This window comes from Perognathus longimembris, chromosome 1 (assembly GCF_023159225.1).
Source record: "Perognathus longimembris pacificus isolate PPM17 chromosome 1, ASM2315922v1, whole genome shotgun sequence".
In the NCBI taxonomy this organism is placed as follows: Eukaryota; Metazoa; Chordata; class Mammalia; order Rodentia; family Heteromyidae; genus Perognathus; species Perognathus longimembris.
Window position 1 is genome coordinate 14,092,652 of NC_063161.1, and position 25,095 is coordinate 14,117,746.

A 25,095-nucleotide genomic window follows, 5' to 3' on the forward strand; every position below is an offset into this window, starting at 1 on the left:
AGCATGAAGTACCTGGATAAAGGGAGAAAGTTATTGGCTAAAGGGATTTTTCTCTCATGTCCCCAGCTTCCTGCTTCAGCTCTTAAACCTCAACTTGACAACCTGGGTATGATCAGAAAGCCTTAATAAAACTGTTGGTTCTGCAGCTAAGAGCCCTTCAGCAAATGGTCCAATGGCTCCAACTTTCTAGATTAAAATATAGAAATAGCTGGGCACTGGTGGCTCATATCTGTAATCCTAGTTACTCAGGAGGCTGAGATCTGAGGATCACGGTTTAAAGCCAACCTGGGCAGGAAAGTCCATGAGACCTTATCTCCAATTAACCACCAGAAATCTAGATGTGGTGCTGTGGCTCCAAGTGGTAGGGTGCTAGCCTTGAGCAAAAGAAAGCTTAGGGACAGTGCCCAGACCCTGAGTTCAAGCCCCATAATTTACTAAAAAAAAATCAAAATATAGAAATAGACATTTTCCACGATGCCTGATATGTACAAAATCACTTATCTTATAATTAGGGGTCAGATAAAGTCGATCACTGATGTCTTCTAAGAATAACAGATAAAGATGATAAAGATTAAATTTATATTTATATTGACAGTTTGAGTCCTAAGTATGAGAAGTTGGATAAGCAAGTGCTGTTCATTTAGTTTGGTTGACAGTTTGCTAAGAAGGCATGTGATGCTTCTTAGAAACCAAATCACAGAACTCCATTTTCTGACTGCATCATCTGAAATCTACTTATCCTCACAGTTCCAAATTCTCAGGTTCCTAAGGCCAGGTGTGGCAGCATTTGCCTGAGATCCTGGTACTGAAGAGGCTGAGGCAGGAAGATTGCAAGTTCAAGTACAAGGTCAATATGGGTTACATAGTAAGACCTTGACTCAAAACCAAATCAAACTAAAACCTCCCAACATGGAGAGAAAAAAAACCAACTCCTGTAAACACTCTGCTCCATGATACAAGTCTTGGTTATTGATACATGGTACGAAGGATGGTGAACCAGAGACTTTGAGCTGAAGTGCTTGGTGGATGGGCTTGCTGGGACAGGCTCAGGAAAGAAGCAGAGTGCTACCAGTCTTCTGTCTCACCAAAACTCGGCTTACAATGAACTCTTTTTGGCCTATAGCCTTTACACCAATTGAATGTGTCCTTCTCTGCCCCCAAACACTCAAAGACACACTTGACCTCTTTTTACTTGGAAATGCATTGCCTGGATTATTAGGGAGAGACTGCCTGCCAGTCAGACTCAGAGGAGAATCAATTATCATCCTTTTATGTCCTGAGATGGATTTCTTAGTTGGCTGAGTCCCTGCCATGTTGTAAAGGTTGACAGTTACTGAAGTGTAGTAAAAAAAAAAAAAAAAAAAAAAAAAGCAGGGAACTGGGGAATCCATATCTGGCTTCTTCACTAGGACCCTGTTTCCCTTAGCCACTGTTCATTCTAGAAAAAAAAGAAGGGAGTTATAATGGTCTGTCTGACAAGTCTGTTGTGAGAGTGATAAAAATCACTTATTAGCACACACAGTGTAGGACATTACAGGTGTCTGGTGGCCCTGTGGTTCCCGTGCTGTAATTCCGGCACTCAGAACGCCGAAGCAGGGGCATCACAAGTGCAAGGCCAATGGAGGCAAACCTTGGCTATTAAATGGTGAGTTGAGGCCAGCTTTGTTCTACTTTTATCCGATCTGACCCAGAAATGTAGCAAGAATCTGTCTCTAAACAACAAGACAAAATTTAGAGTCAGGAGCCAGTGGCTAACACCTGTAATCCTAGCTACTCAGGAGGCTAAGATCTGAGGATGGTGGTTCAAAGCCAGCCCAGGCAGGAAAATCTATGACAATCTTATCTCCAATTAACCACCAGAAAACCAGAAGTGGCACTGTGGCTCAAGTGGTAGAGTGCTAGCCTTAAGCTGAAGAGCTCAGGGACAGCGCTTAAGAGTTCAAGCCCCATGGCTGACACCAAAAAATGGTCATAGCAGTAGGCATGAACCCGCTTGTCTATGAGGTGGCATTGCTAGACACATGCTGTTGGCCAGGGATTAAGTGAAGATTGTAAGTCTCCATCCTAGACACCTATCCTACTAACTTGACCCAATTCAGGAGGTTTGGAAGTTACAAATGCTGTAGTTAAGTTTTAAGACCAGAACATACCTGTAGGAGTGGGCGTCCCGTGGTTGGGAGGATCTTACTGAACTGAAGGTGTTACTAACAATGTATGTCAGTGTTTGATGACAACTGAAACGTTTTTTATAGGGTAGCATTGGGGATGGGGACAGGGACATGCATACTGTCACTGCTTGTGAGCTCCTGGCCTCTCTCCCAAAGCCTTGAGTTACCAAGTGTCTCCTCTCTCCTAGGGGTTTAAAGATCCTGTGTATCGAGCGAGACGGAAGCAGTTTGCTGACATTGCCTATGCTTATCGCCAGTAAGTTTCACAAGAAAAGGAAAGAAAAGAAAAGCATTTCCCTAGCTTATATCTATCTGGCTTTAAATTGGAAAATGACAGAACATCCAGCAGAGTGTGTGTGTGTGTGTGTGTGTGTGTGTGTGTGTGTGTGTGTGTGTGTTTAGAAGAGTTTAAGTCCTCCTTTTAATAACACATGCTTAAAAAAAATCTGTCATTACACAAAACATAATTACCCACTGTGCTGGGGCTCGGCTCTCTCCTAAGCTTTGTTGTTGCCTAATAATCCACTGTCTGACATAATTACCAAAAGCTCGCGTTCTGAATGAAGCCACCTCTGGTCCTCTGCACATTAGACCAGGAATAAGGAGGAAAAGAGGATCATTTGCATTCAAGACGGAGCTGGCTGCTTTACTGAAATAATGACTCACTGGTGATTTCTGGCCAGACAAGCTTCACTATTGTACTTTGGCCTGTGAAAGGACGGTCTAGGGTGGTGGGCTATTTTTGCACAGGTTGGGGGGAGATGTCTCAGAATCCTAGGCTCCTCTTTTTCTCTGTTTCATCAAAATAAAATGCAATCATGAAATACAAAATTGCGGGTGGGGGGAGGGAACAGAATGGCTTTACTATGGTGAGTTCTCAAGGACAATACCAATTTGCTACAGGGAAATTGCTGGGGGTTTTGGGGGAGGGGAGGGGGAACAGCACTGCTCCTGGGTTGAGGAAATAAGGAAAGAGATACATGAGAAGAAATGCAAAAATGGTCTGAAACAGAGCCAAGAGCACCCGGAGAGCTTGATAGAGAACTTGAGTGAGACAGAGGGGCCGCAGAGCATGTATACTGAAAGCAGTCACCTGCAAAAGGGAGAAGACTGCCCCCACCCCATACACACAGAAACTGAAAGAGAAGTTTTTCTCTGGGTGACTCCTTGGTAGTAGAAGGATCCAGAACTGTGCAACGTCCAGTCAGATCTAGGCGCATGATGGTCTGGGCTTCACCTCAAATCCTAGAACATGGCAACTTCTCTCTATCCTCCTCTTTACCTTATCATATCAGACATGGGCAAGAGAGTCAGTCAGACAACTGATTTGCCATTGCTCTGTCTCTGGAGCTTTGCTAAATGCTTTGCATATGTTATTTGTTTAGTCTTAATAGTAACTCCTCATTTTACCCTTAACTAGGGAATGAAAACTTGCCAATGTCATAGAACTAGTAGGTATCATAAGCAGGCTTTAAATTCTATCTCCAAAGTTAACCACTGACATGTTTATCTGGTAACTTTGGATCTAAGTAGGCCCAGGACTCAGTTTCTCATTCTTCCTCTAACTGGATGTAATATCTTTCATGTTGAAATTTTTGTATTCAGATTTGGCCTTATCTCTCTGGAGATGGACCCCAGAACTTTGCCTGTAGATGACACTCCAATTCTGTCTCCTTCCTACAAAGTCAGGCAGAATTCTGTAATTAAGTTCCACTGGCTCTGACTGGGAGGGACATAGGCCCATTGAGCAGCCAGTCACTATGAGGAGGGAAATGAGGCCCTCTGATTGGCCATCCCTGGTCACATGCCTACCCCTAACCTAGGGATGGAGCCAGTCTTAGAAACTGAGGAGAGAGGTATGTGCTTTACTTGAAGAGTAGAGACACAAATATTGGGTCATTGGGACAGCAAATGTTAAGTAATCTTGGTGTCCAGAATATTAACTATTTCTTGGAATTTGTCACAGAAATATCCAATATCTTTCTTTTCAAATGAGAACTGGGAACAGTGTTAACGATCGTTATGTGATGGTTATGAGTCCCAGTATTAGGTACTTTGTAGGTAGTACTCCATTTAATCTTACCCAAATAGTTACTGATTACTAGTCCATGTATCAGCTTGGAGAGGTTTACTAAATTGCTGGAGGCCACACAGCTACAAATAGGAGGACCAAATGTTGGCCAGTCTCTGTCCATTTCCAGAGACTTCTCCTCCATGAACACTCCATCCTAAAATAATGGTGGATTTTCAGGCAAGGCTCACATGATGTTATTTGACAATCTCTACTGGCAAGAGTACCACTTCCAGGCATGTCTTACTTTTAATTCTTGAACAAAAATCTGTCATTCCTGCCTACCTTTTTGTAAAAAATAAAATGACTTTTAATGTTCTTGGATGGGCTACAACTTTGAAGGAACAGGAGGATCCTAGTTTGGAATCTGACCCATCATTCTGACATAAACAGACTCACTGTGTCCCAGACTCTGTGCCCCTGGTGAGAACAGGCCTGCAGCCGGGGGAAGAGGCCCTGGTCTTTGAGGTCAGGTTTTATTTGGTGTTCACTTGTTTTCACTGTTTAGGGAACAGCTCAGGCCCTTTCAAAGTAATAACTCTGTTAGTTACAGTTTGCATTGGTCACCTGTCTAGGCCTTCTTCTCCCGTTCCAAAATACATTTCGAGATGTATGAGGACACATATGTTCTTCGGCATCTCATACTTTAACACCTATACTTATTCATCCCATCTCAATACTTATGTATGTATTTTTACCTTTGATCTGCAATTTCTTTCTTAATATATATGTAGAATGTATGGTGTAGAATGTTCTTTCTCTCTATACATATATACACACTCACAGTCACTCAACACACATACTGCAGAATATAATTTTTGCTGAACTGAGATGCCTTTGTTTGGATAGAGGATGCATTCTTCAGTTGTCCAAGCCCTCATTTTTCCCTACCCCCCCGCTTTTTTGTTGGTTGTGGGGTTTGCACTCAGGGCCTGGGTACTGTCCCTGAGCTTTTGTTCTCAAAACTAGTGCTTTCCTACTTGAGCCACAGCACCACTTCTGAGTTTCTGGTGGCTAATTAGAGATAAAAGTCTCATGGACTTTCCTGCCTGGGGCCAGCTTTGACTGCAATCCTCAGATCTCAGCCTCCTGAGTAGCTAGTATTACAGACATGAGCTACCAGTGCCTGACACTCTCACTCTTCTTAATTCCCCTATCTGCTTTTTTACACTGTGTGTCAGTTGCCTACGGGGCACATCTGGAGATTAGTAAGTTTTTTTTTCCTGAGAAAATGATCAAAGTATCAGACACAAAACAAAACAAAACAAAAAAACCACAACAGAAAGACCATGTGATTTCCCAGACTGAGAGCAAACCTGTAGTGAAGGTATACATTTGAATAACCAAATATGGGAGCCACACCATAGTGTTTCCTGAATGAAATGTAGAGCTCTCCTCTTTCAAATCTATGTGAAGTCTGTTCTGGTCAGTGGTGGCAGCTCACAAACACGGGAGCCTGAGCCCCTCTACCCACCTCGCTACACTGTGTGTCTAGCTTCACCTTCCTGGAGACACCTTTCCCATCCTGTGTTCTAGTGGACAGCCCATCCCACGGGTAGAATACACAGAGGAGGAGAAGAAGACATGGGGGACGGTGTTCAGGACCTTGAAGTCCTTGTATAAGACCCATGCTTGCTACGAGCACAATCACATTTTTCCGCTTCTGGAAAAGTACTGTGGCTTCCGTGAAGATAACATTCCCCAGCTGGAAGATGTTTCTCAATTCCTGCAGAGTAAGTCCCACATCTGGGCCAGGGCCCTTGCAGGGTGTGGGGAGAGCTGTGGGAGAGGAGAGGGAAGGAGAGGAAAAGTCCAGAAGGCGAGTGTCAGTCAGTATTTGTAGTAACCAGGCTGAGTAGTCTCCCAGGAAGGCTTGGTTTGCACTGTACTCGGCCTCCCATCTTGCCTCCACTGTTAGTCTACATTAACCCCCGCAAGGGCATCAGTCATTGGCCATCTACTTGTGCCTGAAGAGTATTATCTTTTTTTTTCCTCTTTTGATGCTGGTCCTAGGGTTTAAACTTGGGGCCTGGGTGCTATCCCTGAGCTCTTTTGCTCAAGGCTAGTGCTCTATCACTTGAACTCCAGCTTCACTTCCAGCTTTTTGGGTGGTTACTTGGAGATTAACAGAGTCTCACAGGCTCCTCTCCTTGGGCTGGCTTCACAGCTCTCAGCCTCTTGAGTGGCTAGAATTATAGGCATGTGGCTAGAATTATAGGCGTGAGCCTCTCGGATGGGAGGTTATTATCTTTTCTTCTCAAAGGTAGCCAGCAACAAGAGAGAAATGTACTGGGCATTTTAAGGAACTAGGTTCAGGGGAAAGTACTTTAAAGTCACTTCTCAAATGTTTGGAGGATCTCTAAGCAACGTCTATCTACATTTTGCAGATGAGAGAAATGAGGCTCAGAACTATGAGTTTACTTGCTCCACATCAGCCAACTAGAAGGCAAGGGGCAGAGAATAGAACCCAAGTCAGTTTGGTAACAAAGCCCATGCTCCTAGGCATTTGTTTGTACTTCTCTACCTAAACATCCTTAGGTCCCTCTGGCACTGCCAAGGTGGGCTTTGAGTTTTTATTCTTCATTTTCCAGCTTGTACTGGTTTCCGTCTCCGACCTGTGGCTGGCCTTCTGTCCTCACGAGATTTCTTGGGTGGCCTGGCTTTCCGAGTCTTCCACTGCACACAATACATCAGACATGGCTCCAAGCCCATGTACACGCCTGAACCGTGAGTACCGTCCTCCTGGTACTGGGTACCATTCACAGCGGGTGCCATTGCCCCCTGCTCCAGGAACGAATGAGGTTGAGTTGAGTTCATTACAGATTGGTCCACAGGACTCATTTTCTGGGTGGTAATACTAAGGGAGAAGTTTATCTATTCTGGATATTTTTCTCTGTCCACATCGATCACATTTGGACTCACACATTTGGACATTCTGTGAACCAAGGATTCTAATCTCCCTGAGAAGTGGGAACAAGAGGTCCTGTCCCATTCAAGTTCCAAAGTCAGAGTTATGCAGTTCCAAATGGGACAGGAATAAGTGGTAGCCAAGAAATCTCAACACCTTCTAAATGCAAACTCAGATGACTCCAGTTGTTGTTTGCCTCAATTATGTCTTGGCTAGAGACACAGAATGACTGGCCACTGTCTTTACTACTTGAGTATTTAGCTATTTCCTTAGTCCAAAATTAATTTAAAAAATTAGTAGGATGCTTCAAATCTTTTCTTTCTCCACATAATATCGCTACTAATCAGAAAAAACCTGTTCTTAATAGATGTGGCACTTAAGTATTAAGTAAATGTAAATGTTCTTTCCTGACTACTGTTCCTCACAAGACTGGGGTCAGGGCATTTTCTCTTAGTTTTTTGTTTGTTTGTTTGCTTGCTCAATGATGACATTTTACCACTTGAGCCACAGCTCTACTTCTGACTTTCTGGTGGTTAATTAGAGCAGAGAGTCTCATGAGCTTTCCTTCCCAGGCTGGCTTTGAACCTCAATCCTATGATCTCAGCCTGATGATTATAGTTATAATTATAGGCATGAGGCATTAGTGTCTGGCAACATTCTATTTTTAAAGCTCCCATTGAGAATAACTGAACATATTGTATTTCCATGGGTAAGTCAATACCAGGACTTGAGATGGGAGGTGTTTGTTCCCACAACTCATTCAGGTGAATGAGTGAATGCTCAGAGGAATATTAACTCTAATGTGCTGTAGCAACTGGACATGTTCCAGGAGCAAGGGCGTCTGGGTTCAGTACTTTGCCTGTCCTTTGCTTTTCTTTCTCATTCTTCTTTTATTTTCATTGTGTACATTGTCTCAGTCAATCCAATGCTCTGCATATTCTTAAGTATAGTCATAAGCCAAAATGAGTTTCTACCTTTGCTCCTGCCCATTCCTCAAGTAGGAAAGAGTGGATGTCGTCTCCTCTCCAGGATCTGTGCTCTTTGTTTTCAGTGACATCTGCCATGAGCTCTTGGGACATGTGCCTTTGTTTTCGGATCGCAGCTTTGCCCAATTTTCCCAGGTAAGGGATGGAACTTCATGGCTTTAGTTGATAGATGCTGGAACTGGATTGCTCGAATAAGTCAAGCTCTCGAAGGAGGCCCTTCTCTTATGCTCTTCAAGCGTAAAAACCAGGTACAAATTTATGATCCCACATGGAGTGAACAGCACTGAGGAATGTGCCTGGTTCTGTGTAATGAACTAAATACCTACTACAGGGGCTAGAGCCTGAACATGGTGACTTGCTTGTTCTCTGAGTCAAGTGTGGTTAAATGGACAAATCCCCTTTATTCTACCACATATGCTTTCATTCATGAAATTGTCCCTGACCCTTGTGTAGGTGGCATGTCACCTTCTTCCAGATTCTCCTAGTATTTTCTATTCCTTGCTTTTTAAAAGCAACTTTGACACTTGCTATCTTGCCAGTCATTGGCATAGGAATTCAAATTAGGTAGGATGATATTTGCTAAGAAAACAGTGCCAGTTGTCTGACTTGTAGGAAATTAAATACATTAAAAGATGTAGACAAATAAAGAGCCAAATGTCTCATTGCCATCATCAAAGCAATCCTAGACTTTTAGTTCTCTTTTGCAGTAGTAAACAAGCTCTGAAAGATGCTTGTGGATGAACTTCAAAGAATTCATCTAGTTCTTCTCAGGCAATGAGAAACAGCCTCACATATGGCTGGGTAATTGGAATTAGGAGAGATTTGATGATGGTGTGGATGCATGGATAGGCCCACAACCCTACCACGGTTGGGTTGTGTGGCCTTGAGCAAGTTGCCTGGCCATCCTGTGTCTCAGTTTCCTCATATGTATGAATTCAACTAATGGCCTTGCTGCTGAATCTCACCAGCAATTTTCATCACTTGAAAGCAATCAGTATTTCCATTGCTGAGTGAAGTGGCTACCCAGTTAATATTGAAGGCAAACAAAACAAACCTACTGCTAAATCACACTATTTTTATGTAGGAGATACAGGCTGTCTAAATAAAGACAACTGTGGCTTCTCTTTTGCGTGAGGTTTTGGAAGTTAAGACGTTCTGCGACTGTTGGAGTCTTGAGTGGGAGTATTTAGGGACTGGTTGAATTGTAAGTGTGATTGTTTCATCAGTGAGGGTGTAGTTACAGCTGCCAGGATTGCATCAATTACTCACCATGGGTTTAAAATAAGGATGTGTTGATATGCTCATTGTTTTTCTTATAGAATAGGGGGACCTTTTAAATTTTGCCACCCCAAACTGTTCTGATGGTAAAAAAAAAAAAGTGGCAACAAGAGATTTTTTCATTTGAGAGAGCCCCACAGAGGAGTGGAAAATTAAATTCAACAGACAGGAACTATGGAACCATGAGCATGAGATCATGAGACTGACTCGGGCCACCTTCTCAGTGATGCTTACCTTGGAACCCTATTGAATACTGCTGCCTCTCCTCTCAACCTCCCTGTGGATTCTCTAGAACTCCTAGGACCCATTGTCCCTAGAGCCCATGGTTTATTTTCCCCCAAATCCTATCATCTCATATATATGATGTATATGCTTATTATTTATAGTCTATCTCAACTTTCAGACAGTCTGTCTCAACTCTGAGATAGTCTGTCTCAACTGTACAGTCCCAAGGCAATACGTCATTTTAAACATTGAAAAAATATCTAAAGCCAGGACTTGAGTCTCACTACACAATGGCCCCTTTACAACTCGGGCTTTCAGACTGGAGGCATCCTGGACACTTTTGTTTTTGCCTACCAATGCCCTTGATTCCCACAGTCTGTTCTCACACAGTAGACAGACAGAGTCTTGTATGATAAAAATCAAGTTATGTCCACTTCTGTGTTCAAAAGTTATGTACATTTGTTATTTATTGTCTGTCTTTAGTATAGACTACAAGGTGGGGAATGTTTATCAGTTTTGTATATTGCCTGGCACATAGGAGGCATTCACTAAGTAGTTTGGGAATGAATGAAAGTAGTTGGAAAGATACACAACACACACACACACACACACACACACACACACACACGATGAGATAGAACAAATGCTGTGAAAGAAAAGATCACAACAGGCATTCTGTAGTTGGACTGGTGAGAAGTGATTTATGGTGTTCCAGACTCTCAGATATGTATTGCCTTAGAAAGATGTCCATATCATTTCCTTGTATTTTCCTCTGGGATTTTCATGGCACATAATTTGTACTTTCTCATAGTTCATGAATGTTTGAATTGCATGGGAGAATAACTACTAGGCTGGGGTCAAGAGATGGTGCTCAAGTTGCTAACCCACTGTAGGATCATGAGAGGGTCACTTTCCTTGTAGGTAGCTCCGCCTCCTCAATTATGAGGTGTTCAAAGAAACAGAGACATGATTCCCCTGCTGTAGAGACGTAGGATTCTTTGATGAGGGGAGACTTGCAGAAACACATAAGGCATAGATGGGCCGTGCTGAATGAATCTGGCCACTCATCGCTTTCCTAAGGTCAAGTACCAGGTTGATGCCATAGGTAAAGGTGAGGGTTGGGCTGCACCAGTGATGCTGTTTCTCTGTGTGCAGGAGATCGGCCTGGCTTCTCTGGGAGCACCTGATGAGTACATTGAAAAGCTCGCTACGGTAAGTTAAGTCTCTTCTGCCATAGAGAGACAAGAGGCTGTGGGCTGATGATCCTTGGTTCTTGTCTGGAAGTCAGGCCATTTGGCACAAAATAATCAGAATGTAGCCAGTGACGTTTGTCCAAGTGAAACTTCCCACATTGAGTTTCCTGTCATGGTTTGATTCCTAAGCTGGCAGCATGAAGATATCTTGCACATAGTTTTAAATAGAGAGTATTCTCAGAAATACCAACAGGCTATAGTAATAGCCCTGGAAATTCACTGGAATGGAGTGCATTAGGAAGTGGGCTGGATTCATAACTTTCAAAGGGGGAATATTTATGCCTCTGACCTCTGCTCTGGAGCCAGCATTAGCATCTTTCCTTTCTCAGACAGGAAATAGATGTGGGACTGGGCCTTTCATTCTTGCCAAACACTTTCTTCCTTGTGTATCTTGGAGGACACTCATCTGTCGCAGCTAGGGCAGCAGCAAATCTGCCCAGCAGGTGATTTCCTTATTTAATGCTCCTCTCCAGTTTCAGCACACTCGTCCTCATTCTTCCTTCAGCATGTCTCTTGTAATATATATATATATATATATGTGTGTGTGTGTGTGTGTGTGTGTGTGTGTGTGTGTGTGTGTGTGTGTTATGTTATGGACCACAGATGAATTCAAGTCTCTCATTAAGATGGTTCAGTTTATGTGTTTATGAATTCACAAAATTTTAGACAGTGATTTTTGTTTATTAGCCTTAGGTAGTTGCTATAAAGAGGTTTCGATTCAACGTGTCAATATGTAAATACAGTTTTCATCATTCTCCCCATATCATCAAATCCCACAATTCTTTCAAGCTACCTAGTTCCATTTTCACATATATACATTGAATTTTATGATTACATTTTCCCACCCTTCCTCTCTCCATTCATCTGTCTCTTCTCTTGTTTATCTCACTCCCCCCACCCACAAGACATGTTCCAGCTTTTTGGTATTCATTTTGTTAAAAACGTAAGTTAGTTGTTCAAAGGAATTACACCATTTCATCAGAAAGGTTAAAAACTTCCAGGTGTTTTTTTCCACTGACCATCTGCTCTGAGATGCTGGACACATGGCTTTAGTTCCCTCATCTCTAAAAATGGATATGATAGTTTATATCCTGCCCATCTCAAAAGTATGTCATGTGAGTCTAAAGAACTAAAATTGGGTCAGCATGAGTTTTAAAATGCTAGTTGAATGAAGAGTTACAAGAAGCAGCTTTCAGTGAGCTTGAAAAGCTGGATAGAACCTCTCACTTACAAGGATATTAAGCTGGGCACCAGTGGCTCATGCCTGTTATCCTGCTACTCAGGAGTTTGAGATCTGAAGAACAAGGTTTGAAGCCAGCCCGAATAGGAAAGTCCAAAAGACCAGTATCTTCAACTGACCACTAAAAAAATTGAAAGTGGAGTTGTGGCTCAAGTGGTAGACCTCTAGTCTTGAGCAAAAAAACTCAGTGACAGGACCCAGGTCTAGACCTGGTACACACACACACACACACACACACACACACACACACACACACACACACAGGACAAAGAGGAAAAGGACTTGGAAACTGAATGCTGGTTGCTCATGACTGTAATCCTAGCTACTCAGGAGGCTGAGATCTGAGGGCCATGGTTCAAAGCCAGCCCAGGCAGCAAAGTCTGTGAGACTCTTCTATCTCCAGTCAACCACCAAAAAGCCAGCAGTGGAGCTGTGGTTCAATTGTTCAAGTGGTTAAGTATCACCCTTGAGAAAAAATGCTCAGGGATAGTGTCTAGTCCCTGAGTTCAAATCCAAGAATACACACACACACACACACACACACACACACACACACACACACACACACACTCTACAGTGGCTGGTTTCAACCCCAAGTCTTAACACTGAGAATGGAGGTGCCCCTCACTGATTCAATTACTATGCAGCTCCCTATTTTCCACCTTCCACTGCTGGGACTGATGGATGTACCTGCCTAGGCCCTACTAATTAAAGAGCATCTTAAGAATAGAACACAAGAGAAAAATGCAAAAGGAATGGAGGCACTCCCAACATAGACAAAGGAATTTGGGGGGACTATCTTTGGGGGAGGCTTCCTTATATCCTTGAGTGCTTTCCATCTCTCTCTCTCTCTTTTTTTTTTCCATCATAGGGCTTCAACTCAGGGCCTGGGCACTGTCTGTGAGTCTCTTTGTGCTCAGGGCGAGCGCTCTACCATTTGAGCCTCAGACCACTTCTGGCTTTTTCTGGGTAGATTTTTTGGAGATAAGAGTCTCATGAACTTTTCTGCCTGGGATGGCTTTGAACCATGACCCTCAGATCTCAGCTTTCTGAGTAGCTAGTGTTACAGTCATGAGCCACTAATGCCTGACTCTACCATTCTTAATTCAATAGATGACTGAATAGTGCAAGACAGAACACACAGAAATGCCCCAGGTTGCATAGACTAAGATAACAGACTCCTGCCTAAGCAATACTGCTCCTTGAGTGTCTTCTGCCTTGTCCTTTCTTGAGCTGTGTCCTCACCTTGTCTTTCCATTATAGATTTACTGGTTTACTGTGGAATTTGGGCTCTGCAAGCAAGGAGACTCCATAAAGGCTTATGGTGCTGGGCTCCTGTCATCCTTTGGTGAATTGCAGGTATGACTCTTAACAGAAACCAAGGATTGATTTTCCAATGGTGGCTATGGGAGACTGTTGTCTTAACTCTGTAGAAGCCCTATTTGCACATGTTTGGAGATGCAAACTAGGAAACATCCTGCCAGTAGCTGCACCTTAGCAGCTATGATTTGATCATGACTGTGGTGTGGTGTTAGAGGTAGAAAATCAGCTGCTAGTCTACAGGGTTCTAGTGGGTAGGGCCTTCCAATGCTAAGGTAGACCTGTGCATAGAACCTTGTATGTGTGCAAACACATGCCAAAATATTTGGTTCGTTTCCACAGATTCTACTTATTGCCCGCCCCCAAATTCATTTATACTTTCTACCTGGGCTGTACACCTCAGTTGAGCTGTGAAGAGTTCAGTCGAATTCATGTAAAATAGTTTTCTATATTGGGGCTGGACTGTGGAAGAATCAGGGTAAGATGAAAGATGCTAGTCTATGGGATATAGAAGGGAGTGAGGATTTGTGATTTGACTGAAAACTTTTCACTGCCTACCTGCAGTACTGCTTGTCAGACAAACCAAAGCTCCTCCCCTTGGAGCTAGAGAAGACAGCTGTCCAAGAGTACACTGTCACAGAGTTCCAACCCATCTACTATGTGGCTGAGAGCTTCAGTGATGCCAAGGAGAAAGTGAGGTAAGATGGCCCCAAGGTGGGCTGTTGGCTCTGTGGATCTCCTGACATGGGCTGGTGATGCTGACCTGTGGCTGGTTGGCTGGGACAGTGAATTCCAATGCTCACAGCAACTTTGTGTGACAGATAGACTTCCTCCCTCGGCCTTCTCCACCCTTATTCTTCACCATTGTCTGTTGGGGGATGAAGATGTCGACCCTGTGCAATTTTGCCATCTGGTTCAAAGTAGTTCCATGCAGACACCAGATTCAGTCTCTGAGTTCTTCTTTGTGCTGGCTACCAAAGTTCCTACCACAAAACCAGAGAAATCTCCCAAAGCTGTAAAGTATTTCCACCACTTGATTCTCTTAGACAGCTACCTAACTTGCTTTAGCACTTTAAGTCTTCACTCAAGATTAATCTTCCTTGTGTCTCTCCTGTGTTTATAACCATGCATTGCTTGGCAGTAGGGATATGTCCAAGACATATCATTGGGTGATTTCAATGCTGTATGAACAACATAGCTTATACATCTGCAAATCTAGATGATGTAACCTCAGTAGACTCTCGGGCACTAGAGCATACACATGGTAGAGGCTCTGATGTCTCCTAGGGCCATAATGAGCAACACAGTACATAATTAAATCAGATACAAGGCATAATGATACAGTCAAGGGGCCCTAAAGCCATGAGACAAGATATAGTAAGTCAATTCACTGTAGTAATGTAGTCAGGTGTATTAATTGTGAAGTGGTGTGTATTGTACATCATTGCACAAGCCATACTTGGAAAGCTGTGGTACTACTTTTGCCAAACTTGAGGGGTATTACTTCCTCCCTGATAATTGTCTTCTTTATGCTACTGTGTGTGTGTGCGCACGCGCATGTGTGTGCATGTGTGTGTGCGTGCATACATGCATGCTGGTCCTGGGACTTGAACTCAGGGCCTGGGCCCTACTATCCCTGAGCTTTTTCACTCAAGGTTAGTCCTCTATCACTTGTGCCACAGCTCCACTTTCAATTGTTTGGGTGGTTAAGTAGAGGTTAAAAATCTCACAGACTATCCTGCCCTGGCGGGCTGCAAACTCTGACCCATAGATCTCAGCCTCTTGCATAGCTACTATTATAGGTGTGAGCCACTGCCACCTAGCTTACAAATGTCTTCTTTTACTAGGGACTAGTTTAGAAATAATATTGTTATGTTTTTGGAATATTTTGTAATGCTGTTTCTTGGTGTCCCCCATGAAGACCCTAAAGAGGGAAGTCCTCGGACAGCCAGGGATAATGCATGGGGGGAAAGTCAGAAAGTGAAGCACACGGGCCAGAATCACACTGTGGGCTTCCTTTCCAGCTTTGTAACAAATGGACATCCTTGGCCTTTGCAATATTAAGTCCAGCTACCTCGCGAATCAGCTGAGCAGTGAGCAGTAGTACTTAGTTCAGGAATGATAGTTGTAAGGGAGTTAGAGTAAGTAATGAGGGCTGAACATAAGAGGTACTCAGTCCATGTTCCATGTCATTACCAGCATTTTATTCAGCTCCCGGAAGCTGACTACCTCCTGGCACTGTGAGTTAAGAATCCCAAGGTATTTTTTTCCTATAGCATTTTTTGGCTAGATTCCTTTTCATCTCATTTATTGATAAGAATTTGTGGCTTTAATGTATTCTGAGCTTTTGTTATAAGCTCTTTCTGTCTGTTTGGCGCTAAGTGATTCCTGTGTATATGTGAATTTCTGCATACATGTAGACATGCAAAAGCTTTTAAGGTGACCTCATTACAACTCCATTCCATTTTCCTTTTCTTTTTTGTTAGAACCTGGGTGCTGTCCCTGAGCTCCTTTGCTCAAGGCTAGCATTCTAGCACTGTGAGCCACAGTTCAGGTGGAATAACCTGACCATATAAAATGATACTTATCAAAAGAAACCTCCAGAAAATGGAAACATGGGTTTTTTTTTCTTTGTGGGTGTTTTACTTTTCTTGTTGTCTTGTTTATCTGTCTTTGGGAAGGTAAGGGGATGGGGGAGGAGCAGAAATGGTGGGGCAAAGGGTGAACAAATGCAGCAGTGGTATTCACTAGACACTATGTTGAAAATGAGCTGTACCACTTGTGGGTGGAAGACAGGAGGAAAAAACTGAGGGAAAGCAAGGGAAGGGGTGACACTGTCCAAAACTAAATGTACACATTACCTGACTTATGTAACTGTAACCCCTCTGTATATCACCTTTATGATAACAATAAATAAATTTTTTAAAAAACCTTCCATTCCATCTCTCAGCCCTGGTTGCAGAAGTCCCTAGAGGTGAAAAGCTAAAGGAAATGCTGAGAATTTCTTTGTTCCAAATGGTGCCCTCAACCCAAGCCTTTGGTCTTGCTTTTAGAAACTTTGCTGCCACAATCCCTCGGCCCTTCTCCGTTCGCTATGACCCATATACCCAAAGAGTTGAGGTGTTGGACAATACCCAGCAGCTGAAGATTTTGGCTGATTCCATCAACAGTAAGTAGATTATCTTTCCCCACAAAACCAGGTTTACCTAGACTCAGAGGGCATTTTCTTACCTTTGTTCTAAGAACAAGAAGAAATTTATTAAATATTAAGCCAAGGGAACATATTTACACATAAGCCAGGGAGGTTCATTGGGGAAGAACTGAGCATAAAAAGTCACTGTTGCCTTCAGTACTCTTTCCCCTGATTTCATCTGAGATCCTACCACTACATCCCCTTTTCAACTTGGCCTGCCATTCTCTCAAAATCTTTTCCTGTAGTGTACAGTTGATACCAGTCTCCTTAAAATCTCCTTCTCCTAAAAGCTAGACTTTTATTCATTTTGTCTAGTCCCAAGTAGCTTGTCTATTTCCTTCCTACTCTTCCTTGATAATGCACATTATAATAACTGCCCTTAAAAATCATTATGTTATCTTATTCCTTACCTGATTCTCTCTCTAGCCTTTAAAATTACTCTCCAACAACACTGGTCAACCCAGTGTTTCCAACCCCCTCTCCACCCCTTTCCCCACACAGTTCTTCCTATGTGAAACACTCTTTCCCTTCCTACTTGGAGTTGTCCAAGAGCAAATCGCTCCTTAAATCTTGCATAGACTTCTCTTATTATAGGAAGACTGGCTTGGCTGTCTTTCCCATGTTTTCACATTCTTACAGACTCTTCTCACAGAGGATTTATTATTGTATTGTTTTATAATTGCTTACTTGTCTGTCTTCTCAACTAGTCCAGATCAGAGAGCCATGTCAGGTTGACTGTCAAATCCTCAGCACCTATCCCTATTTCTAAGAATTCTATCAGGAATTCAAGAACTATTAGATAAATGGATGAATCACCCAAAGTAAGGAGACAGGGAGACATTCTTGGCCAGACAGGAGTTTCTAGCTTACAAAATGCCAAATAGAATCCAAAAATGTCAGTGACCACTTTTATAATATTGCTTGTGGCCTCTAATATTTCCTCTAACACATATAACTGGCTGGTTATATAACTGGCTGGTTATAATGACCATTCCATGTTAGATACAGCATTTTTGAAAATTCCTAAAGCTAAGTCACCCCCAATAGAATTTATCCTACACATTGACCTGCAGTAGGTGTGTTTCTCACTGAAGGATTCAACCAAGTACTCCAAGTGGCTATGTGTCAGTTATGGGGCTTGAACTCAGGGCCTGAGCATGGTCCTTGAGCTTTTCTGCGCAAGGCTAGCACTCTACCACTTTGAGCCACAGCCCCACTCCAATTTTCTGGTGGTTAATTGGAGATAAGAGTCTTGCAGATTTTCCTGCCAGTCATGGCATCAAACCATGATGCCTCAAATCTCAAACCTCAAACCTCAAACCTCAAATCTCTTCCTCCTGAGTAGCTAGGATTACAGGTGTGAGCCACTAAATCACAGAATAACAAATTTAGGAATTGAAGGCTATGTGACTTATATTATGCCTCCTCACCTTTTCGCATTTGTTTTCTCATCAATCCGTAAGGCCTCTTCTCTTCCTATAAAGAGTCTATATTCTGGGGCTCTTGGCCATGTGAATACTCTTCGCCACAGTAGTTCATGGGTCTGACAATCTACTAGATTGCAGAGACCATATATTATCAAACTAATGAATTCTCAAGCAGAATCACTTGGAAAATTGGAGAAAAATGTAATAACCTGGAGTTATATACCTAGACTAAATGCACTACATTTGTGCAAAATTTTGGGGATTGGTACTTGTAATAAAATTTCAGGTGATTCCTGCATGGAAGATTTGAATAAGCCACACTTTTAGGTTTTGCAACTGAGATACTTAAGGCTTCTGTGGATGGTCATATAAAAGAAACAGAAGAGTTGGGATTTGCCTGTAAAACATAGAGCTCAGAGAAAGCTGTTACGTCCTACTAGAAACAGCCTATAGCAAGAGGAAGTCAATCACATTAATAGCTCCAGCACTTCCTGGAAAATACTACAACTACTTCAGTCCTATTCTATATCTTGAAGTGAAGGGGGACACCTGGCTGATATGTGCGTACCTCTGGTCCCCGAGTAGAACTCTGTACTTGAAGGGTGTTTCTTTGTTATACTAATGGCCTGTTTGAATGGTTTTCTTTTTGCAGGTGAAGTTGGAATCCTTTGCAATGCTCTCCAGAAAATAAAATAAATTCAGCAACAGAACTTGATCTTACAGCTGAGAATCTTCAGATAGAAATCTAACTACTTCTTGTGTCTGTAAAAATTCGGACAGAAAAATCTTGCATTGAAATATCAGCTTTAAGTCCTTTCTGGAACAAAATGAAAGGTCACCAAATGAATCAAAATAATCCAAAGTAACAGTCTATTAATATTTAACCAGAGCATAATGGTGGGTATTTTAGTCAGCCTTGATTTAGAGATGAGAATCTCATACTCTCAATGTAGTCATAATTGTAATCATTCACATTTCAGATTAATTAAAATTTGTGAAGCATTATATATGCTCTTATTATCTTCTACAAAAATTCCTAATAGAACATATAAGATTAAATGTGAAACACTTGATACTCATTGGACTTGAACTTTGTGGTTTACTCAAATTCTAAGAAGTTCAATTTCTATTTGCATTAACTGTGATTCCAATTACTGCTTTGCTATTGTGCCTATGTAAATCTCATTTAATTTAAGAACCATTAAAATAGTTGCAAACAATAAAGTTTTATAACATTATATAAGACATTTAATATATTTTATTGTAATCATAAGTACTGCTGTGTGAGACATTAGAACTTCCCACCTGGTCCCCACAACTTCCAATGCCATTTTGCACTTATTTGTCAAGTCTGGGGAACATTTTGAAGACATTTATGATTTCAGCAGATGTTAGCTAATGACATAATTGGAAGATATTCAGTACATATTCATTGAATAAATAAGTGAATGCATAATTAAGCAGCAAACCCAGTCCAAAAGCGAGACTTTTATTTATGTTGCATGTCTATTTATGGTTATAAAATTGTACAGTTTCAAATGCTTCTTGAAATTAAATATTCTTCTCATTGCCTTAGAAATATATGGGCTGGATAATTTTGTGGCACAAAAGAGTAATTAAAGGCTCAAATGTCCAGCCCATTGTAGGGGTTCATTGTGATAATCAGCCATACATATGACTATGTATGGACTGATTTTCACTTTTATTGATTGGGCAATTTATGTGAACACAGGGATATCTGAGACACAGTGGGGAGAATACCAGTCTTTAATGCTATGATTTAGTCTAAATTACATCTTTTGGAAATAGTTACTAGTAGTTAAGGGATTTCCATAGTGCTTCTTCAGGTGTGGTTCTGAGATGACCTGCAGTTTCAACATGGGCTATATGTCCCATCTCTCCACCAATAAGAATTTTGTGGATGGGGTCCAAGGGTCTGCATTTTGGGGTATTCTTGGTTCTTTCTTAAACCACTCAAAGGCAAATCTATGAGCTCATTGAGTTTGAGAAATCCTGATGTCCAGTGGTTGATCTGCTACTGATCAAAGAGGTCACCTTAGAAATGTCACTTTCTTTCTGTGGGTTTCAGTATTTTTTGTAGCAATGAGGGAATTATACTCTATAAATTCTGGTCTTTCCAGCTTTAACAAACAATTCAAATGCTGCCATTATGTAGCTGTCTTTGATTCAATAATATTTTGAAAGAGAGCCTGCTTAAGGAAATCATGTAAGAGGAGAGTGATTTGGCCTGGATGCATGCATCTGAGGTTCCTTGCTTTAGAGTTTGGATTTTCATGTCTGCTTATCTTTTCATCTTTTAGAACCCAGTCATTTAAAAAGTAGAATTGGACCTCATATTCCTCTATACACCACAAATTCTGCCAAGGGACTACCTTTATATTCCCCTATTTCACATTTAAAGTAATTATTGTCTCTGGAATCTAAATATTAGACAGTAATTTAGGTAGAGATTTTGAATAGTGATCTTAGTCTTATTAAATATGTTACCTAATATGTTTGAGTTTAAATTTTAGGGTTATGATTTTCATTGAGAGAAATAATTTACTGAAGCACTTAGGAGGTAGAGACCGAAGGAGAGTTAGGTCTATCTAGTCCAGTTTGAGTGACACTGCAAGATCTTCTCTCCAAAAGGAAATGAACTGTAACTTATCTGAGTACACTGGAAACTGTATATACTGGTATTAGAACTAGGGAAGTGAAAGGGCATATCAAAATCGAGAGAAAAAGGATAAAAAGACAAACGACTCCAAAAGCAATACTTGCAAAATTATTTGGTGTAAACCAAATGAACAATTCATGGGGGGAGAGGGGAAAGGAGAGGGGGAAGGGGAGAATGAGGGAGGAGGTAACAAACAGTACAAGAAATGTACCCAAGACCTATCGTATGAAACTGTAACCTCTCTGTACATACATAACTTAGACAATAAATAAGAAAAAAAATAAAAAGCATTACAATAAAAAAAAACCCCGAAACCCAAAAGGAAATGATACACTGACTGAATGAAAGATAAAATTGGAAGTTGTAACGTAACAACATGTTGCTTAGCTTGTGGATATTTTTTTCTACACATGAGATTGAATATTTTCAATATGCTAATATTACTATTTGATTTGACTAATGAGCCATCTTCTACAAATGGTCATTATACTTCGCTGATAGTTGATCCTGCTATGTACAAACAAGAAGTAAATCAGTATGTCTTTGGAAGGAAGGAATCTAAATTTTAATTCTAGGTTTCTAAGTTCTATCATTTAGCTGGACTCTCACAAATCTACAATAAAACATCAGTTTTATGAAAGCATACACCTTTAGTTTTATCTCTGCAACTAGCATGTAATAGGTGTTCAGCAGTGTAAAATTATTCTGATTGGGCAGCATGGCATGAAATGTAGTGAGGATTATCTCACAAACTATTTTATAAGAAAAAGTTTTTTTTAAAAAAAACCACAATTTTATCTTCTGAACCATTGAAAAATTACACATTAGAGTATGTCTAGTTTGTATTTATATGATTAACAATAACTGTAGTGTTTGCAAATGTTTGTTTAACAAATAAAGGGAAATATTGCACCAGTTGTTACGGTGAAATATTGCCCAGTTGTCCATAATGAGGCTGAACTATCCTAAAAGCAGACTTTCCTATCAGTACTAAAAAAAACCCACAGAAGTGACAAGATTAGAAAGCCTATAAAATTTTACAAAGAGAGAAAACTGTGATCTTTCCAGTAGAGTTTGCACCTCCCACAAATAGATGCCTAGTCTCGCCTTTTAATGGATTTCCCATGATGTTTCAAAACCTATAACCTACTGGAGGTCCAATAAGTGCTGGTAAGAACTCTAATATCTGTCAAGACACAGATTGTCTTCTCATCTGCAGCAACCACAATTCCCCTTCCCCACCATAAATAATAAGAGCAGAGTGATAAGTAATTGCAGAGAAGGACTCTACTTCTGAAGTATAAACATGACTTTTCCATAAAATGTTATTTGTCATTGTTTGACTGTTCTCTAACAATATTTGTTTAGGATGCTTCTCTACTAACAATAATAAATACTAGAAAAACCCATGTACATTTTTTAAAAGGTTGACATTAGCTAGGTAGTAGAGTAGGATACCTATCTTCTCCCCCCCACACACACACTTGCACACACACACCTCACATATATTCCAAGTAGTTTCCTATGGTGATGGATTTGGAAAAGATGATGGACCCACTAAGAACTTGTTGTAAGGCATTGACGAGGAACTTGGACAATGAGCACCTCATGGATACTTGTTCGTATTTCTGGCATTGAGCTACTTGGAAATGGCTTGGAACGAAGAAGAATACAGAGAGCTATGGGTGACAGCCGGGTTGCGACCACACTTCTGAGGCTTCCAGAGGCCTGATCTAGCATCATCATGATGGATAACTCCCCCCAAACACTTCTTGGGATTCCTTAGTAGCTCCATACCTAAACCTCAGACCCTAGCTCCTAGCACAAGTGCCATGGACTGATAACCACTACCAATGTAAGCATGCTCACAAGTGGGACCTAATGCCCAAAGGGATCTTCTTAACCACAGCATCCCTAGTGGGTGAAAAAGTCAGTATGTTGCCAGAGATTAAACCACTCAATAGATCTCAAAGGCTCTCATTATCCATCATTGGCATGGAAAGTATCCTTGCAGCTTTCATCAATATTGAGCATGAAGACCATGTGGCTGCACCCTCGCTGGAGCTATGGTGTTGCTCCCTAGTCTTCCAGCATCTTCTCTTCATGCTCACCCATGGGGAACAAGTTCACACATCAAACAAGTCTAAATTCTGAAAGGAGGATTAACAGGTACAGTAACTGTAGAGAATAAGAAACATGAAACAGCAAGGATATAACACTACAAAGTAAGAACACAGTGTGGTGGCTCACACCTGTAATCCCAGCTACTCAGGAGATAGCGTTGGGAGGGTTGGGGTTTGAGGCCATCCTGACAAAAGTTAATGAGCACCCATTTCAACAGACAACCCAAGTGGTGGTAATCTTTGTAATCTCAATTATGTGACAGGCATAGGTAGGGCATAGGTAGAAAGACTGAAGTCTGAGGCCAACCCTGGGCGAAAAGCATTAGATCCTATCTACAAGATAATTGGGGACATGGATCAAATGGTAGAGTACCTGCCTTGCAAGCATAAGGCCCTCAAAAACCACAGTACCACAAAAATAAGAGCACAGTAATTTTCTAGTAACCAGCTCCAAAGCAATGGAAATCTATGAATTGCCTGGCAAAGAAATAAAAAATAATTGTTTCAAGAGAGACAAATGAGTGTAAAGAAAGCAAGATAATATTCAACAAAATCAGAGAAATAACAAAATCAGAGGAATTAAACCGACTGAAACAATAAAAAGATACAACAACAATTCTTGTGTTAAAATACAATGAATAAAAGGAAAGAAGCAGTAGAAAACACTGAGACAAACTGAGCAGTGAAACTTGTGAACTTGAGACAAGATACTTGAAAATACAAAGAGGTGAAAGAAGATGACCAAAAAGCAATGAAGGATTACGGAATGTATGGAACAACATCAAAAATGCTAAAATTCACATTATAGAGATTCACAAAGTAGAACAAGAGAGAAGGAGAAAAGGGCCGAAGCTTATGGAAAGAATTAATGGTGGACTGGGAATGAGGCTTTCATGGTAGATTACTTGCCTTGCAAGTGCAAAGCTTAATCTCCTATAGTACTAGCAAAAAAAAAAAAAGAAGAAAAGCCAAGCATAACAAAACATAGCATGCCTGAATGGCTGAAAAGCCAAACCCCTCTGTCACTTGCTGGCTAGAGTTCTTCTGCTCTACCCACATGGAAATTGCAGGTAGGCCAGAAAAATTTCTTTCAGTTATTTTGTGCTCTTTGCAGGTAGGTGCAGAGCAGCAGCAACAGATGGTAGCAGGCAGCATCAGGTGGTTGTATTCTTTTTTTCCAAAAAAAAAATGTTCTTATTAAGTCGTCGTACAAAAAGGATTACAATCCCATAAGTCTAGTTATGAGTATAAAGCTTCCTGGTGAATGTCACCCCCTACCTTTCTTCTTCCTCCTTCTCCTATTCCTTGTGAGCGGATGAAAGTCTGAAGTATTACCGTTCTTTTATGCCTCAGGATGGGATGCAGAGCAGAGGCCACAGAGAATCCACCTCCCCACGGATCTTGGCAGTTTCACTCTCGGCCCAGTGCTCCATCAACTCCTCTTGTCTGTTTTGTCCCAAAGAGATTTTGATTGCCCTGTCAACTCTTTTCAAGGCTGTGGCCTTGATTGGGTCACTGATGCAAGTTCTACTCCTGGTTGGCCCTGGTGGGCCCCTGTGGTTCCCACCAATCATGCAAGCCCCAGTCAGCTGCTGCTGGCCCTGATGTCATTCCTGCTGTAGGCTCTGCATCAGGTACCATGAGTTGGCTCCACTGATCTGGCCTTCCTGCTGCCGCTGCCTCTGTTGTCTTAAGTGTGATGAGTTCCTGTGACCCAGGTAACTCCTGCAGATGGCTCTGCTCTTGTGGGAACTGCCTATTAACTGCCCGTTTTCACTGTTGGCTCTCTTCACTGTTGTCCACTCTGGTGTTGGGTCAGGCCCTATGCTGACCTAACTACTGCTACTGTCATCTCTCTCTGCTGTTGCTTCTCTTCGTCTTTTCTTTATGTCCTTGGCTACTATAGGTATGATAGTAGGCAAGGAAGAGCCCTCAAGAAAACTTTTTATTGGACCTGAGGTTGCAGTGTTAGAAAGCATCTCAGAAAGGCATCTCCCAGTTGCTCACAAAATAAGCTGCTGAGTAGCCTGTTTGTATAATCAGAAGGGATGTGAGGAGGGCATCTGCCCCTATCCTGAGAGCCCCCTCATGCAAATGAGGGCTTGTATTTGCCCAATTACAGAGCCCCTATTACCAGTGTTGCCAGTCATTTATGCAAATGAAGTACTATATTTATACCAGTAACAAGCTTTCTGAGAGCCTACCAGGGAAAATAAGTGCTCC

At 41.6% G+C, this 25,095-nt stretch overlaps 1 protein-coding gene and 1 long non-coding RNA gene across 2 annotated transcripts in view; one reads left to right on the top strand and one right to left on the bottom strand.

Moving 5' to 3' along the window:
* Window positions 1-19,310, top strand: part of Pah (phenylalanine hydroxylase) — a 57,672-nt gene extending 38,362 nt beyond the window's left edge. Inside the window, exons 5-13 of the mRNA XM_048357067.1 lie at window positions 2,357-2,424; window positions 5,776-5,972; window positions 6,831-6,966; window positions 8,199-8,268; window positions 10,792-10,848; window positions 13,393-13,488; window positions 14,014-14,147; window positions 16,503-16,618; window positions 18,722-19,310. Of these exons, the coding sequence (XP_048213024.1) occupies window positions 2,357-2,424; window positions 5,776-5,972; window positions 6,831-6,966; window positions 8,199-8,268; window positions 10,792-10,848; window positions 13,393-13,488; window positions 14,014-14,147; window positions 16,503-16,618; window positions 18,722-18,765 (918 nt within the window). The 3' untranslated portion in view covers window positions 18,766-19,310. The remainder of the gene's footprint in view (window positions 1-2,356; window positions 2,425-5,775; window positions 5,973-6,830; window positions 6,967-8,198; window positions 8,269-10,791; window positions 10,849-13,392; window positions 13,489-14,013; window positions 14,148-16,502; window positions 16,619-18,721) is intronic.
* A 705-nt stretch (window positions 19,311-20,015) lies between these two features.
* LOC125359373 lies at window positions 20,016-22,049 on the bottom strand. Its single transcript, XR_007212545.1, has 2 exons — window positions 21,082-22,049; window positions 20,016-20,729 (listed from the first exon to the last, which is right to left on the bottom strand). It is a non-coding gene; the product is annotated as an uncharacterized LOC125359373 (long non-coding RNA).
* Window positions 22,050-25,095: the final 3,046 nt, after the last annotated feature.